The 17,197-nt window shown below is 34.8% G+C and overlaps 1 protein-coding gene across 16 annotated transcripts in view; it reads left to right on the plus strand.

Moving 5' to 3' along the window:
* Positions 1-17,197, plus strand: part of Robo2 (roundabout guidance receptor 2) — a 1,551,815-nt gene that overhangs the window by 1,491,717 nt on the left and 42,901 nt on the right. For 10 of the 16 annotated variants that reach the window (XM_048422498.3, XM_085685684.2, XM_085685682.2 and 7 more), the window contains 5 exons: positions 1,181-1,363; positions 9,259-9,301; positions 10,714-10,841; positions 15,514-15,795; positions 16,203-16,328. In XM_048422498.3, coding sequence (XP_048278455.1) covers positions 1,181-1,363; positions 9,259-9,301; positions 10,714-10,841; positions 15,514-15,795; positions 16,203-16,328 — 762 coding nt within the window. The remainder of the gene's footprint in view (positions 1-1,180; positions 1,364-9,258; positions 9,302-10,713; positions 10,842-15,513; positions 15,796-16,202; positions 16,329-17,197) is intronic. The other 6 variants (XM_085685685.2, XM_085685689.2, XM_085685690.2 and 3 more) reach the window with 1 other exon arrangement.

Consider the following 17,197-nt stretch of genomic DNA (forward strand, 5'->3'; position numbering starts at 1 on the left):
AGTTCTCACAAAAAGAAGAATGGAAGGGAGGAAGAAAGGAAGTAAGGAAGGAAAGAGGAAAGACCACCACAATGAACCCAAAATATATGAAAACAACAGTAACATTGCCAACGATCTGAATCAGGGACATACAGATTAAGGTCTTGACACAGGCCTAGAATTTATGGTCTATTAATAAGTAGCAGGGAGAGTGTACCTATTCAGGAGGTAAAAGACATATAAAATATAACATATGTTATATAACATATAATGTATCTCTAACATATAATGCTGCATTTGCCAAAACAATTGAAAAGATTCCTATGATATGATCTGCTGGGCTGCCCCTTTTATATTTTTCTTGCAATTTACCTTTAATTTGTTTTTGATTTATACTAACTAAAACTGATATTGACATTAGATTTGATTATTATTTTCTAAGTTTTTAAAAATCTTTTAAATACATCTAAATCCTTGTTGTCCAGTGTCATTATGATTCTCCAAGTTCGCAACCTATTAAGTATGATTGGAATTTGTTTAATTGATTTTCAGAGGTCTAAATTTTCTCAACATGAAACATCTTGACTCAATGTTCAATTGTCAAGTAACTCTTAGTTGCTCTTAGGGAGTGGATAAGATTTGGAATCTCTTAATGTTTTAATTATACATGTTGACCTCCATAAATTAATGTTTTCATATTTGCTATTTTTCTATACAAAGAATTTCATGCCTCATCAAAAAATCAAAGTTTACATCTTTGTTACATTGACAGTTTTATGAAATTATATACCCTTTTGAATTACATACTCCTCAAAATAGGCAAAACAGTAGCAGAAAAGCAATGTACAGGTACTTGTGTTATGGGAAATTTGATAAACAATTACTTTACCTTGTTTAAGAAAAATACCTGTCATTTCAGCTGCTAGTAGTTGTTTCAATGAATATTTATAATATGATAAATTTGAAGGTGTTTTAGAACCTGTCCTTGAGAAATTAAAGGTAAATAACATTCTTAATGACACTAATAATCACTTAATTCCATACTTCTTTTTAAACTTAAAATGTTCTTATCAGTAATCTTGACAGCCTCAGGACAAAACTATTATCAACTGAGCTTTTAAAGGACATGCCTATGGTATGATGTTTGTATTTCTGTAATCATTTCTCTTAATGTTTATTGACATCATTTTTCCTTCCATAGGGGGACGCAATGAAGTTGTTATTACTGAAAACAATAACAGCATAACTGAGCAAATAACTGATGTTGTGAAGCAACCGGCATTTATAGCTGGCATTGGTGGTGCCTGCTGGGTAATTTTGATGGGTTTTAGCATCTGGTTGTATTGGAGAAGAAAGAAGAGAAAGGGGCTCAGCAATTATGCTGGTAAGAGACTATTTTCAGCTATAAAAACCTCTTATCTTTTGGAATGTAATGCGATGAGAGGAAGAAATGGAATGGAATAACAAATGGATGATTTGGGCTTGTTATAAAAACCCGCTCTGTAAAATGCAATTATAAGCAACATGCTTCAGTGCATTGCTCTTGACCATATCGGTTTATGACCACAGGCAAGCTTTCTGCTTGTATCTCCAGCGAAGCATAGCGAGAGGAGACACTGATAAAATGCTCAACTATTTTTTTTTCTCAGCTACTTCTTCAAAAACCACACACACGCAAAACTTGGAATCTATAAAGACATCTTTTGAGAAGTGGATTTAGACAAGAAAGTTATTAAAATGCTCAGAAAAGAAGATTCGAAAATCAGCTTTCAGTATGTCACAATGCAGATTACACTGGGAAATATCCCAGATGGGAAAAATAAGACAAACAAGCAAAAAATGGGTGCTTATTTCAGTGTGAACAAACATTTTCAAAAGGAGGAACAGAAGGAAGCAAAAGGAAGAGGAAAGATACTGAAATAGCTGCAAAAATGAAAGGAAAGAGACCCGAGATGCTCTATAGCATTTCCAAAATTAGTGTTCTTGTTGCCAAATGCAAGAGAGCTTCTCAGGGATGCTGGATGGCGTACACTTAAACATCTGCAGATGTAAAAGAGAGATAGATGAGCTAGGGACTGGTGCAGAAAGGGAAAGAGAGACAGAGTCTAGAAATGGGAGAGACAGAAGCACTAAGGTCATAGCCAGAGACTTAAAGAATGAATTCAGTGCTGAAGCTCTATTCTGTTACAATTTATATTGTCGTTACTTTGAATTATTTTCTCTAACAGCAGCAAAAGTAGACTAACTCCAAAAGCACACACTCTGTAGAATTTCAAAGAATCAATTTTATTTTATCCTTTGAGCACAGTATATTTTGAGATACTGTATTTAATTTTCTAATAACTGATAAATTCTCTGATAAACTCAGTAATTAAAATATGTATGCTTAAAATGGAAATTTAATGCAATATCTTAACAGTAGAGCAATGCAAAGAATGCATTTTGTCGTCTTTCTTGCTGTATTACAACATTAAACATGGCAATTTGACTATAGCATTGTTATTATGTCTATAACATATGAAATGTATAGTATTAGTTACTAATAAGACTAAAAAGAGAAGAATATCATATCCACTGACAAGAAGTTTCCCAATATCACTTTACAGTAGTCAAAGCTTCCTGCTTCCTTATTCTTTGTCATTTAAGTGTTACACTTCACCGATTAGAGATCCTTCCCAGAAAGCAGTGGTTAATAACAACTAATGGGTGGCAAAGTCTTGAATTTCAACAGTATTTCAATGCCAGTTTTGCAATCCAGCCCTCTACGTTCAGCACGGTAGATACTGTCAATCATCCAATTGGCTTCATTTGCCATTAAGCTGTATGTCTTCCTGTGCCATGCTCATACCAATCATATGAAACATAAGGTGGGCCCGATATAACTCAAGGGCAATTTTAGTCTTATTACTTCAATTGACTTAGTGGTGATAATAGAAGATAAAGCATAGAAGCCCATTTAATGAGATGTCCGGATGTACTCCCTTGTGAAATGGTACCTTTGTAACCTGAATCCTTCTTCAGTCGCTCACGCCGGAGCAATGCAATACCTCTCACAGTCTGTAGTACATTTTCAGTACAATTACATCAGGCAGCCATCTCTTCCTGTCTCTCATAGCAATTCTTTGCAAAAACTTATACACTTAATTTGAAAATATCTGTTGGTCTTTGAGCTTGACAAGGATTGTCCATTTCGTACTCTCATGACTCATGATTGATGTCCATGAGCTTGGAAGAGAACTGCTAACTCAGACTACACTTGCCCTTCAGGTATTTGGAAGAAGGCCAAGTCAGAGAGAGGCCTTTCAAAACTTTAATACTTAATTTATGGATGGCTGAGGATAGATGTCCTTTATCCTTGTCACTTGCCTTCGAGCAACTGCTGTTCTCTCCTATGTGGGAATCAAATGAAGATTTGCCAAATCCCAGGGAAGGAGCATTTCCTATCTGGGTTGTAATATTGTTTCTATATTTTCTTTCCTACTCACCTACCATTCTTGTCTTTACAGAAGCTGGGGATATGTTATTTTAATAAGGAATTGATAATGATGTGCATGTTCCCCCACATTTGTAGTTATGGTTCCTATGAATGGGCTGATGTCCCATTTTAAAAGCACAGAGTTACTGATGGACCATTTTTCTTGAAAGGGTTTTATATTAATTATAAATAGGCTGTGTTGGTCCTTTTATATTTTTTCATCAAAAATTCTCTTAGAAAATTGTTATTTTGAAATGATAAATACAAGATCAGATAAAATTAAAGCAATGTGATAACACAAACAAGATGGTATTTCTGAAGTTTCTATTGATTCACCATTACATGATGCTTATGCTGATGCTGATGCTGTGACCGCTCAGGTTTATGTCTTTGTACTCTCTAATAATTAGCTTACAGTGGTAATCATGAGCGTCAACAAATCATGTAGAACCACGTCTTAGATTATTATATAACTTTTTTTCCAAATTCCAATGAAAATATAATGAAACGTTTGATGTATTCCCTTTATTAGGGATTATAGACTTTAAATAAAACTAAATTGGTAAAGAAAAAATATGATATAGAGCAGGTCAGGTTTAACTGAAGCACACCTTTGTCCCAAGTCTATTCTTAGTCTCTGGAAGTAAGAAATAGGAAGACACTAATTAGTGGAGAACAGAAATAGCTTGCAGGGTGAGACACCAAGTCTGGCACAATAGCTTCATTCACACTATACAGGCAAAGTACCTACTGTATCTCATTATATGTACTCTGAATCTTGTTTTTATTATAGAATTATTCTTGTAAAATTTGAAAAGAGAACACCAACCAACCAAACTAACAAAAACTCTGTTACCTGGTGTTTATAATTTTCTTTGGGGACCAGCGAATTTAACACATTTACTACAGTAAAATAAAGGACAAAATCTCCATTGTATAATCAAATATCCGAAACAAATACAAACTAATACATTTAAATCATCCTGCAGGAGAAGCTGGTCTAAACTTGTTTTGCTTCTCTGCACAGCCAAAAGCAGGGAACTTTCAGTGCAGAACTGTTCCTCATTTTGCCATGTTTCTTTCTGTATTTTTCTCTTACTTAAATTCTCAGGTACAAATACATAGCATAGTTTTGCCCATGGTTCTATGTGTAAAATAAATCCACAAGTGACAATTGTAGTTCATTAGGTCCTTCTGTTCTGCATTATATATGGAGTGAATTTTCACATTTTTAGAACAAGTATCTGTATTTACCTTCATTTTTACTAAGGAGGACAATTTCCCTGTCTCTGGGTGAATGGACTCTGATTACAAGAAAACATTCACAACTTCAGATGCTACAAAGTGAGAGAGATTTGAAAAGAGAGCTATAAAAAATATATTGGATATTTTTAAATACAAAGTGAACATATGGTTACAATTATAGTTTTTTCATAGCTAAAAAGCAAACAATTAGATATTGAAGCAAATTTGTGTAGTACCACTAGAATTAGATTTAAATATATCAAGCTGGGCAGATGGCTCAGAGGTTAAGAGCACTGATTGTTCTTCTGGAGGTCCTGGGTTCAATTCTCACCAACTACATGGTGGCTCACAACTCTCTATAATGAGATCTGGTGTGTAGGAAGAACAGTGTATGCATAGTAAATAAATAAATCTTTTTAAAAAGTGTCCCATAGATTTAAACATATCACATATGTACATGTGTAACTGGATAATGTTTATCAATATCTCATATAATTTAATGTTATATTTTTTTCAATTTGTTTCTTTGTAAAATTTTTATTAATTTATTTTTATTATGTGTATGGGTATTTTGCCTGAATGTTTATCTGTGCTTCATCTTCATCCTGAACTCCTGTGGAAACTGAAGAGGGCATGAGATCCCCATTCCCTATGACTGGAGTTACACACAGTTGTGAGCTGCCGTGGGGGTACTAGGAATTCAGCTGGAAATCTCTGAAAGAAGAGCCAGTGCTATTAACCACTAGGCCATCTCTCTAGCCCCTATTTTTTAATTTGTAATTGTTGGAATAATCAAATTTTTATAAAAATGAGCTTTTGTTTACTTTTAAAGAAGAAATTATATTATGTGACTATTATCTATAAGGACGATATTTAAGAAAGCTTGGTATCCATCAACAATTTAACATGTTTGAGAATATTATAACATGGTAAATACTCTATGCATAGATTTTTAAAACATGGTGAAATCAAAATTATTTGGCAGAGCTCTGCAAGGGCAGTTCAGTGATGTAATTTTTTTATAGTCTGATTATGTAGCCTTTGTTAATGCTTATTAAAAGGAAACTAATGCATTCATATTGGAGTAAGAGCTTATCAGGAAGGGGAAGAAGGCTTGGCTGAAACATTAAAGTTTCCATTTGGAGTAGGCAAATGTGACCTACTAGAGATAGGTGTTCTGGAAGCTTCTTTACTTCAAAATGTCAATTTACTTCATAGTTTCATTTCTTCCCTTTGCCCTCCAGTTCTAGCAGACATGCCACAGGATTAATTCCGACAGGTGATATTAGAAGCACAGAGTTATTCTGTATCTGACACAAAATTGGAAAATCTCTTTCCTTCCTTACTTTCATGGAAATCAAAATAAGTTCAAATACTTAATGCAATTCTGAAACGTTTTAGATGTTCATGTAGCTTCTATAGGTTACTCCCCAGAAGTTCTTATATTGAGATGCTTGAAGAAATTCCTGATTCACAGTCAAGGTCTCTTCAATTTTATCTTGGATGAACACAAAGTGACTGGGCTGTGCTTAGAAAAACAGTGACACGGGGATTGTCATGAATTTTCCTTCCTGGTCCCAGGTTATTTCTACATGAAGGCAAATATTTCTTTGAAATTAGACCTTCCTCAAAGCAGCTCTCAATTGGCAATGACATTATTTTTCGGTGAATTTCTCTGCATGACTCCTAAAATTGCTTTGCAAAGATCATACAGTTTCCATTGTATTAATTCTAATTGTTTATAAGTTGTCCTTTTATTCTGTTCTATTAAAGCTGTTACTTTTGTTCTGTTTTCAAACCAGACCACAGGGTCTAAACAAAATTTGTTGTTCTCTTTCCACCCTCTTTAAAAAGAACAACTGGGGGCAGGATTTAATGGCAAACTCTTAATGTGTGCACAACTGAAGAAGAGCCAGGCTGGCGTCTGAGCAGAGGCCAGCCTGGTCTACACAGTGAGGCAGGCTTCCCCCTCAAAAAGAGAAGTAATCAATACTATTATTATAAGAGATATGGGCCCATGTGTCACCATTTCCTCTTCCATTCTTCTTCATTATCTTGACAGAAAGATTCAAATTGGAAGAATTTCACATCCACCAAATTGTGTGTGTGGAGGACATGATAAGTTACACAAATAATTACATAATGTTCTGGAATTTTCTGCTTTGTAATTGTTTTATAAAGATAGAGACATGTCTTGATAGGATCTTTGACACCCAATGCCAATCTAGACCAATTTAAGAAAGATTTAAATGATGATTGAGATACAAAGAGAAAATAAGTATCTTCTGAATATCCAATATTAATCACTTTGAATGTCAAATCTTGTCATACTTAACCTTTAGTTCCTATTAGTAAGTATAGTTTACCATAGCATTCAAACACTGAAAATTAGCTTTAATTAATGGTATCATTATGTTTAGGTTCTAGGTATTATATCATAAAACTTTGTATTTTACTGCAAATTTGCCATTGGACACTTTTTGTGTCTCTGATTGGACTATCTCTTTTTCTCTTATATTTATAATCTGGTAACAATAAAGAGAGGCAAAGGAACATCATATTAAGCAGGACTATTTAGCTTCTGGTGCATCCCTTGAGCACCACATTTGAAGTGTAGTCCATTAAACATTGCCTATTTGCACACCTACAATGTTGCAGCATTGTATTAAATTTATTTTAGCAATTAATATTATTTTATAAACTACACAGCTAGTAATATGCATGAGATAAATGGTTGGTAATCATCTTTACTGTGTTTCCATTTTTTTGTCAGTGTCTGCACGCATATGTTCACATGTGTATGTTAGGCTTTATCTAATACTATCCACTAATCACTGCTCATTTCTTTACATTGATTGATATAGTTTAATTCATTTGCGTTAAAAATCAATTAACAATTGGGCAAATATGGTAGAGTTGCGCAAGTGAGACCGAATTTTAAGCCCTTAAGTGGCACAATGACTGGTATCATCTTCTATGAGTAGACACCTGTAGCTATTATGGGCAGATGTAAAGGTTGTGTCAGGATTGTTTCATAGCACATGTGAGAGGTTAAAGTGGAGAGGGCAGTATATGTGTGTCCATACAGTACATTTCTGGGAGCCACACGTCAGGCTTTATGTATTGTAGACCTTTGGCATTAAATTTCCTTTCCTAATGATGATAATTTTACCAACTAGAGAACTGCCAAGGAGACACTGCTGCACTTTATTAGGAAACTGCAAAATTTCCAGAGTGGTTAGTCTTTCTCTGAACCGCAAGCAAATGACAAGTCATGGAAAACTTCCAAATTGTGAAAGTTATCTGTACATTTGGAGATTATATCTTATTTAAAATTAGTTGATTCTTTAAAAAAATATTTTTGTGTTTACCCGAAACAAATCAGAGAAAACATAATTGATGTCATCTAAAAACAGAATATGGAGTTCATTTTATACCCATCTTCACTCATGATCACTTGAGCTGATCTGTCACGATTTGGGTCCAAATTATAAGATTCTAACACTTCTGCATTCTGGGAACTTTTTCACAGCAAATATTTTTTAAATAAAAAGCAAAGTTGATAACTTAGTGACAAAATTTGATCCAAATAAACTTGCAACTATTTGTATATGTTACTCTACTTGCTTGGTTATTTACTTTTGTGGCAGAAATATTAGACAGCATTGAGTTTCCTCAGCCTTAGATCCTTAAACTCTATGTAAGGAATGTGACTTCCTGTATAAACGACTGTGAAGCTCAAATACATTTTCCCTAACATATTTTTGAAAAGTGATGATGGTTCTGGACTGATATTTCAACTCTTTGGTCACTATGTTGGATTACTTTCATGTGTCTGTCTTGTGAAGTGGAAACAATAATTGGAAAAGTAGAATTATGTTCATGGTTTTACTAGACATTTTTTGGTGTTTCCTTTAATAAAACCCTCAGTATTAGAGAAAATTGAAATGTTTACACCTAACTAGAATCCATTCAGTATCAACTATTTGCAAACTATATTGCCATGAGAACAGTAACATACATTAATAGTAGTTTATGTTACCATAATTGTAAGTGTTCAATGTAAGTGTTCAAGTATGCCTAAAATCATTTGTGATGGTCAGAAATGTGTAATCAATACTTTTTGTTGCTTTATTGGATGCATATTACCATATGGAGGAATACTGGTTCTCTTCAATGTGTGGTTTTGTATTATTTATGTTAATAAGAAAATTTCTTGTTGTGAATAAATGACTATATTTAATAATTCCACATTATTGCTGTATCACCCTTCCAGTAAGAATACATATACACCACTTGTCACAGTTTTGATGCCGAAATACAAATGGCCACTGCAACTCTTCATTCACTTGAAGAAACTTAAAGCAATCTATTTAATTCAGTGCAAGTGATGACTTTGCACTGAACCAAGCCATTGCTTGTCACTACCTATATAAGTCCATTAATTATACTGTGTTGAAATTCCTGGTCTTCATCTCTAAACTTAGATCCAATAGGTAGCTGTTATTAATTGTGATTAACACTGACTACTATGTGTGTATATCTTTCCTTTATTACAGTAACATTTCAAAGAGGAGATGGAGGACTAATGAGCAATGGGAGGTATGCTAAGGAGTTTCTTTTTATTATTATTTTTAATCAGTACTGGGGAAATTCTGTAGTGAGCAGCTATTATTGTAATAAACGATCACTTATAATTCTTAGAATTCTGTAAGGAATTAAATGGCTTACCACAAGGTTTAATGATCTATCTGTTGTGCACTTTAGAGGAATCAAGTCCAGATGTTTCATATCTCCCAGATGCCCCTGAAGAAATTAGTAGTAAATATCACAAGGAATGTGTTCATTTGTTAGCAGGATGTTTATTGCATTAATTAGACATTAGCAAATGAAGTTGCTGTTGCTTAAGGCTCCTTATTGGCTCTCACTAAATTGCCGTGAGTGAACAATTACACATAATCGATCACAAAGTAAATGATTCATGGATGATGAATAGGCTGTAGATTGATAGGACTGGATTCCAGAACTTTGGATACTCAATTGAAATTGATAAAAGCTGATAACAAACCCATATATCCTCATCTATTTTCCTTTTGCCAATATGGAGATTGTAATTAGGCTCTGGTAATAACTTCCAATCTCCCATTTAATCAATATTTTAGCAAAAGAGATTAAGTCTAATGAGAGCTAGCAGATACAGCAAAAAAGCAATTGAATCTTCTTATTACAGTTTCCATAGAAACATACGTTTCTCTTAGGGATTGTACCAGAAGGGGTCTATCAAAAAAAGTGCAACAATTATAGGTGATCTATTTCTTTGCAAATGTGCTAAGATTCTGGAAAGAAATCAGAATCCCATCTTTACATTAAATAATGACACTCCTTATTAAATGTGACAGGAAAGAAGTTTTCTTCACAGGATATGGTAAGGTGTTGGGTCATATAACTGGATCTTACTGCCTTAAAAAAAATCCCTAACTAGTCCTTTATTTTGCAATGTGAGAAACATAGAAATGTACTATTAGTAGTTCATCAGTTTGGCTCAAGCTATCTGCCTCCAGTCATGTATGAGGGCTTTGCGTAAGGGTGCCTACCTTGACAAAACAGATTCAATTGGGAGCTACAGAAATGAGGACTGGATAGTTTAGTTCTCAGGAAATAGCAGATATGAAGCAGTTTCTCAGAGAAACTGTTCCCTTGAGATGTCAACTTACCGTGAAGTTTGGTCTCATGGTGCTACTATGTTCCCTATTCCACACTGGTTCCAGGGTAGCCAACTGATGTCATTTGTATGTAGGTAGAATCTCATGCAAAGCCTCTTTGCTTCCACTGACAGTGAAGATCTATGTATAGTTTTAATGAACTACTGAAGTCCCTTCTTTCTTAAGAGCACTTGCAATTTAATTTAAAGTCAATTAAAACCTTATATCTCCTTACCCTTTTTAGCACGTAAGGAAGATGTCAAATTCCTTCATTGAGCCTACAGGCTAATCTCCATTTCATTTCTGTCTCAGCCGTCCAGGTCTTCTAAATGCTGGTGACCCCAATTATCCATGGCTTGCTGACTCATGGCCAGCCACGAGTTTGCCAGTAAACAATAGCAATAGTGGCCCGAATGAAATTGGAAATTTTGGGCGTGGAGGTAAGTTGTGTGTTTCAAAATAGTATTATTTATTATTGGGGTGTCTATTTTTAGTTCTGTGTTCTGGAATTTTTATTTTAGTTCAGCTTTCTTCTAATCATTTTATACTTTTGTTTTGCATGCAGGTAAGAAAATATGTGGTTACAAACACACATTGGCAAGCTGGAGGGAATCTTGCACAGTTCAGTTTTCTTCTTCAACAGTGTGGGCCCCAGGGGTCCAGCTCAAGTCACCAAGCTTGGTGGAAGGACCAATACTCTCTGAGTCACCTTGTCGACCTCAGAATTTTAAAATAACACATTATAAATGTCTCCTTTCAGGCCTGGGTGGGTGACTCAGTGGGAAAAAAATGACTTAATGGTCTCTCAGAGGACTTGTTTGGTTACCAGTACTCAAACTAGGCAACTCACAACTACCTGTAACTTCAATTCTAGAGGTTACAACCTTCTTTTCTGGAGTCCAATGACACTCGCACTTATACATGCCCATACACATACATGCACATCATTAAAAATATTTTAAAGAGTAATTTCTTTTGTAAGTAAGACCAGAAAAACATATAGCAAAAATGTACACTTTGGTAAAAAAAAAATTCAGGAAAAAACTCAGATATCTGTATCTCTTTAGGCAAAATTAGGATTGTAAGGAAATCATTAATAATTGAGAAGAAAAAATATTGATTGAGCATTCAATTTTCAAATATTCTCACAAGAATCCTAAAACTAGAAACTAAGAGCTTTGATATTGTACTACTTGGTTTGCCTACTCTGTCCTAATCAGCGTATTTTTTGTGAAGTACGTCTTGTGAGACTTTCAGTATGGGAGTAAAGAAAAGTATAAATAATAAACAGAAAGAGATTTTTTTTACCACCATATAATATATCTATGAAGAGTAGTAGATAACCAAGTAAATAAGACATGTTCAGAAAGAGACCTCTGAAGTTCTGTGGTCAATCACTGACATTACAAATGAAAGGTGTAATCATGCTGAGTAGATGCTAATACTTCCAAATTTGGATGCTACCGTTATCTCCATGAGTTTTATGTTCTGCTGTAAACATACTCTGCTGTAAATAGTTGTTACTTTCCCCCAAATATGTCTTCTTTGAATAAAGGTAGAAGAAGTAATTCTATACCGAGAATTGAATGGATGGATATCAAGGTGAAAACTTTTGCTGCATCTCTTTGTTCAATATGATAGATATATTGAGCATTTACTTTTTACATGGCACAAGCATAGAATATAGTCAGCATGTAATAGGTACCGGTAGGTTGCAAGTTACAATGGTAGGCAAACTGTCTGATTGACTGTTCAGCTTCCGACTCTGTGTAGCATGGGAAATGTCTGTGCCTGAACGTATCCAAATATCCTCTGCGACCCACAATTCCACAGCTTACATGGTAAAAATAAGTTTGGTTTCTAAAGCTTTCACCTGGCCAGGAATAGCTGCCTCTTCTCAATATGACATGTTCAATTAATACATACACAAAGAATATTATGGCTCTGCTGGGCAGGCTACATTAATTTCTCTGATGCCTTATTCCAATGTAACCGAAGTACATACACGGAGATTTGCAAAGCTTTTCTTTCTTGCCACCTCATTTTTGTGAAGAGAAACACTTCACAGATGTTTTCAAGGTCAATTTAAAGGGTTTGCAGGTTTTCTCTGTCTCCTTTCAGTGTTAGAGATGTTAAGCATTTACTATTTATGTAGGAAAATGATCATATATTATTTTTATACTTATTAAATTTTTATAAAGTTATAAAATAAGTAATGATATTTATATAGCTTAAAATTTAAGATAATAAACTTAATCAAAATGAGTAACTTTGGATCTGAATGGGGAAAGCAGGTCAGAGCAATTTTTAAAGCCTCAAATGTTTTATCTACACTATACTGCTTTCTTCATGTGGATTTACATATATGACCAAATAATCATAGTCATTTACAAGAATTATTACAAGCATTAAGATTTTCCCATTAATAATGTGATGCCAAAGCATGTTTGAATATAGATGAAGAGCAGTTCAACTAATAAAGTGACTCACTAGCAAATAATTTTACCTTTTGTCAAGATAAAAATAAAAATTTATTAGGTTATTTCATTAACAAATGTTTTCTCTCTTCATGTCATTGGATTATGAAATTATCAAAATGAAGACATAAATCTCAAAAAAAAACTTTCCCACAAGTAACTGAAGATTCAGTTAAGAAGGGAGTCATTCACACAAATAATGAAGTAAAATCTAAATAGATTCATAATCATAAGCACAACCAAGATGTTCTAAACTGCATTCATTGCAAATGCAAACTACAGAGTAGTAGTCCTTCAATTCACAGATTTCAGTGACAATATTTACAGGAGCCATACAGCCTAAAAAATTAAGGGGAGGTTGTTGGGAACCAGGGGAAATGAAAAATGGGAAGTTCATCCTCAATATGGTGATGCCCCTTGGATGCAACCAGTCACGATAGAGCTGGCAGAGTTCCAAACCATCTGATAGTATTAGACTTCCTTCTGCATTCAAATATTCATGAGTAATTTTCCAATCTTTAAAATTATGATATAATTCTACATATTATTGAATATATTATAGTGATGAAATAATATTTGAAGACTATGCAGCTGCTTAAATCAATATAGGTACAGGTTCACTTGTAGACTAACTATAACTTATCGTAGCAGAGAGCAGTTCTGTACCCAAAGTCATAGTCAGTGTGGTAACAGAGTAATGTTACCTAGGGTGTCATTGTTCATTACTCTTTCACCCTTTTTTACCCTTTGGACACCAAACAAACCAACCAACAACCATTTCAAGAGTTTACAAATAAACTGTCCTTTAACCTAAATCTGTAACATTGGCGAATTACAGGTTCAGGATAAGTCAATGTTGGTGAGACATTCTTACAGGTTCAGGATAAGTCAATGTTGGTGAGACATTCTTACAGGTTCAGGATAAGTCAGTGTTGGTGAGACATTCTACTTACCTAATGTTCATGAATGGATAGCAGGCTAGAGAAGGAAGGAAAAATTATGGAAAATCCTTGATGGGAATATTTTCACTAGCTAGGATTATCAAACATAAAGAGTTTAAGAGTAGAAGAATGCTAACATTTAAATGTTAATTAGTCTGCAGTTAGAAACTGGAAGGATAAGAAAGTAACACAATTCTGAAATCTGAAAAATATTTTCACTTGTTTATACACCCTGGTGAAACGTTATAATCTTGAATATAGTTAACAACCACACTGATCTTCTTTTAAGATATATACTTCAGTAAATAAAATATACTTTAACCCAAAGAGATTGGAGGAGTTGGGAACTCAGAACCTTTCAAAACTGAAAAAATTTTTTGGTGTACAAAATTATAAATTTTCTGTTACAAAGACAAATTATCCAGCTATCATAAGTTACAAAAGCAAAACTAATTCTAAAAATCTCCATTTCAAGTTCTGTTGAGAGTAATCAAGTCTAAGTTTTAAGACAGTTGAGCCAGGTGGTGGTGACACACACCTTTAATCCCAGTACTCAGGAGGCAGAGGCAGGCAGATTTCTGTGAGTTTGAGGCCAGCCCGATCTATAAGAGATAGTTCTAGGACAGGCTCCAAAGCTACAGAAAAACCCTGTCTCGAAAAACCAAAAAGAAAAAAAAAAAGAAAGTTGAAAATGTTTGTATAATGAATAAATCAAGTCATGTGATGTCTTCAAGAGCTGGCTTTCAAGGTTTGTAGAGCACAGGTATTGGGGGGGGCTCTATAATCAGATTGATATTAATTCTAAATGTCTAAAGCCAGTGTTATCAGAATTACCAGTTCTCTTAGATTTGAAAAGAGAAAAAAAAACAAGCTCGGGAGGGAGGGAGCAGGTCTGAGTTATAAAGCATCAGTTCACATTCCCCAAATGATAAATGGGCTGATTGATATTCACTGTTAATCCTAAAGTTTAATTTAACTCTTGTTGTTGTACAGTGTGAAACAAGAATTTCTGATTCTCAGAGCTGATAGCACAAATTAAACCCACTGATCACCAAGATTGCTTTTTTCTGAGTTAAATCCTCTCCTTTGTGAAAATGACTTGTTCTTGAAAATTTTCCTTTGTTATTTCACCAAAAAGAAGTCAGATTTCTTTCAGTTATCCTCCACTTCAACACTGAAATAAAGCAAAATAAATGGCAAGTTAACACTCAAGAAGAAAAAAATGTTATTTCGTAGTGAGGATAGTATGATTTTGAGCCATTTTTAACTGTACCACACCTATTTATTTTCTCTTTGGTGCTGAAGTGGAAAGAGATGTATTCGTCTCTAATTTGTTTATTCCCTCTTAGCAACACTCCTGTAAAGGCAAACATTTTCTCTGCCTTTAAAACCAAGTGAACAACTGAGTATGTTTTTCAGTAGTGACACATCTCAGGTTCCTAATTCGTGCTCGAAGTCAAGGGGGAAGAGCTGTTGTAAGCAGCGAGACGTGAAGGACATGGGTTGTGCCTGCCTGTCACTGGGGTTGATGGTCTGACGAAAGTTGTATATCATCTCCCCTTCATTGGCTCATGAAACCCATCTCGGCTGCAATGCAGACGCGCAGTGTGACACATTTATTTTTCATCTTCAGTCCTGATAGTTTGGGTCCCTGTGCATCATTAAATAGTTTCATTTCCCTATGTTCATTGCAGATGTACTGCCGCCAGTCGCAGGCCAAGGGGATAAAACAGCAACGATGCTTTCAGATGGAGCCATTTATAGCAGCATTGACTTCACTACCAAAACCACTTACAATAGTTCCAGTCAAATTACACAGGCTACCCCATATGCCACTACCCAGATCCTGCATTCCAACAGCATCCACGAACTGGCAGTTGATCTTCCTGATCCACAGTGGAAAAGCTCAATTCAGCAAAAAACAGACCTGATGGGCTTTGGTTATTCACTACCTGATCAGAACAAAGGTAACAATGGTGAGTCAGTTTCTTGTATCTTGTATTAATTTCACATCATTTATGCATGATATAGAAATCTGTATCTATTGTTTAATGTTCAGTTTAGTGATCCATTCCAAGGTTTATTACCTAAACTAAAATATTCTCTTGGCATGTATGTCTCCAGCACCTTAAATAATCACTCCCACTGCCACCACCACTGCTGAATTCACCATCACACACCAACACCAATTGGTTTCATTCTTTTAGCATTTTTCAATAATAACCAGCAATCCATCTCTACTTCCATTAGGAAAGGCTAGATAAAGCATTCCTCTGCTCTCCCACAACATCTGCTTCTGAGTTGCTAACTGCATGTTCTGCATGGGCTTGTGCTGTGAACTAATCCCATGATGCCACTATGACCTCTGCCCTTTAACCCTTAGCCTTACTTTACATCCCTGACTACCGATTGGCTGAGGGATTGTCTAATAGAATGCCACACAACCAGTCACAGGATTTCAGCACCACCAGCTCCCACAACAGCTCAGAAAGGAGTGGCAGTCTCTCAGGTTGGTCTGATCACAGTAAGGAGAAATATTTGTTTGTCAAGAGCATATGACCTGTGTTTCTAGCTGCCATTGAAGAAATATTTAATCATCATAACCCAGTAGCAGCCAGCAGCCATTTATCTATCAGATGACAGTTGTTGACCATAGTGAAGTTATACTTTGATTGGGGAGGAGGAGGGGTAAAGTCACTGTCACCCCTTCACGAACTGTGCAAGAATGTATTTGGAGAAAAATAGAGCCATCTTCATAAAGACTGCTCATGAAGAACAGATGTGTTTTGTCTGTCCTGAGTCCTATTTATGAGTCAGGAGAACTTTATAATGGAAAGGATATACACGATGTTCAGTTCCAGGTCATTGATTCTAGAAAATACACATGATGGAAATAAAATTATTTTGGAGCCTTATATTAATGATTAAGCAATGTATCCTCATAATTTTGGATTGGTTTTCTAAAATATCACATGAAAGGCTTATTATCTGTCAAATCAGGTGACTCTGCCAAATATGAAAAATTAGTATGGGAGATTATTAACAATTTAAGAGCTATGCATATAATATTTTATGTGGCTTTTTATTTTTATACTTTAAATTTAAACATGTATTTGAATGAAATGGGCTGAACTAATTACAATGCAGACATAACACAACACATGGGCAGGAATATATTTTGTTACAGTGAAATGCATTTCTATCGTAGCAACAGTGACATTTCCACCATGGGAATTCTTGTCTGGAATAGGAAAATTTTGTGGTAGACATGTTACCTTGCCATTGCATTCTCACCATTTGACTGTTGATTTCACGTCGTCTCTATTTCTAATTGGTCATGCCACGCAAGTTGCTTTTATCTTTTTAGATTAATGATAT

This window comes from Myodes glareolus, chromosome 2 (genome assembly GCF_982192425.1).
Source record: "Myodes glareolus chromosome 2, mMyoGla1.1, whole genome shotgun sequence".
NCBI classification, from domain to species: Eukaryota; Metazoa; Chordata; class Mammalia; order Rodentia; family Cricetidae; genus Myodes; species Myodes glareolus.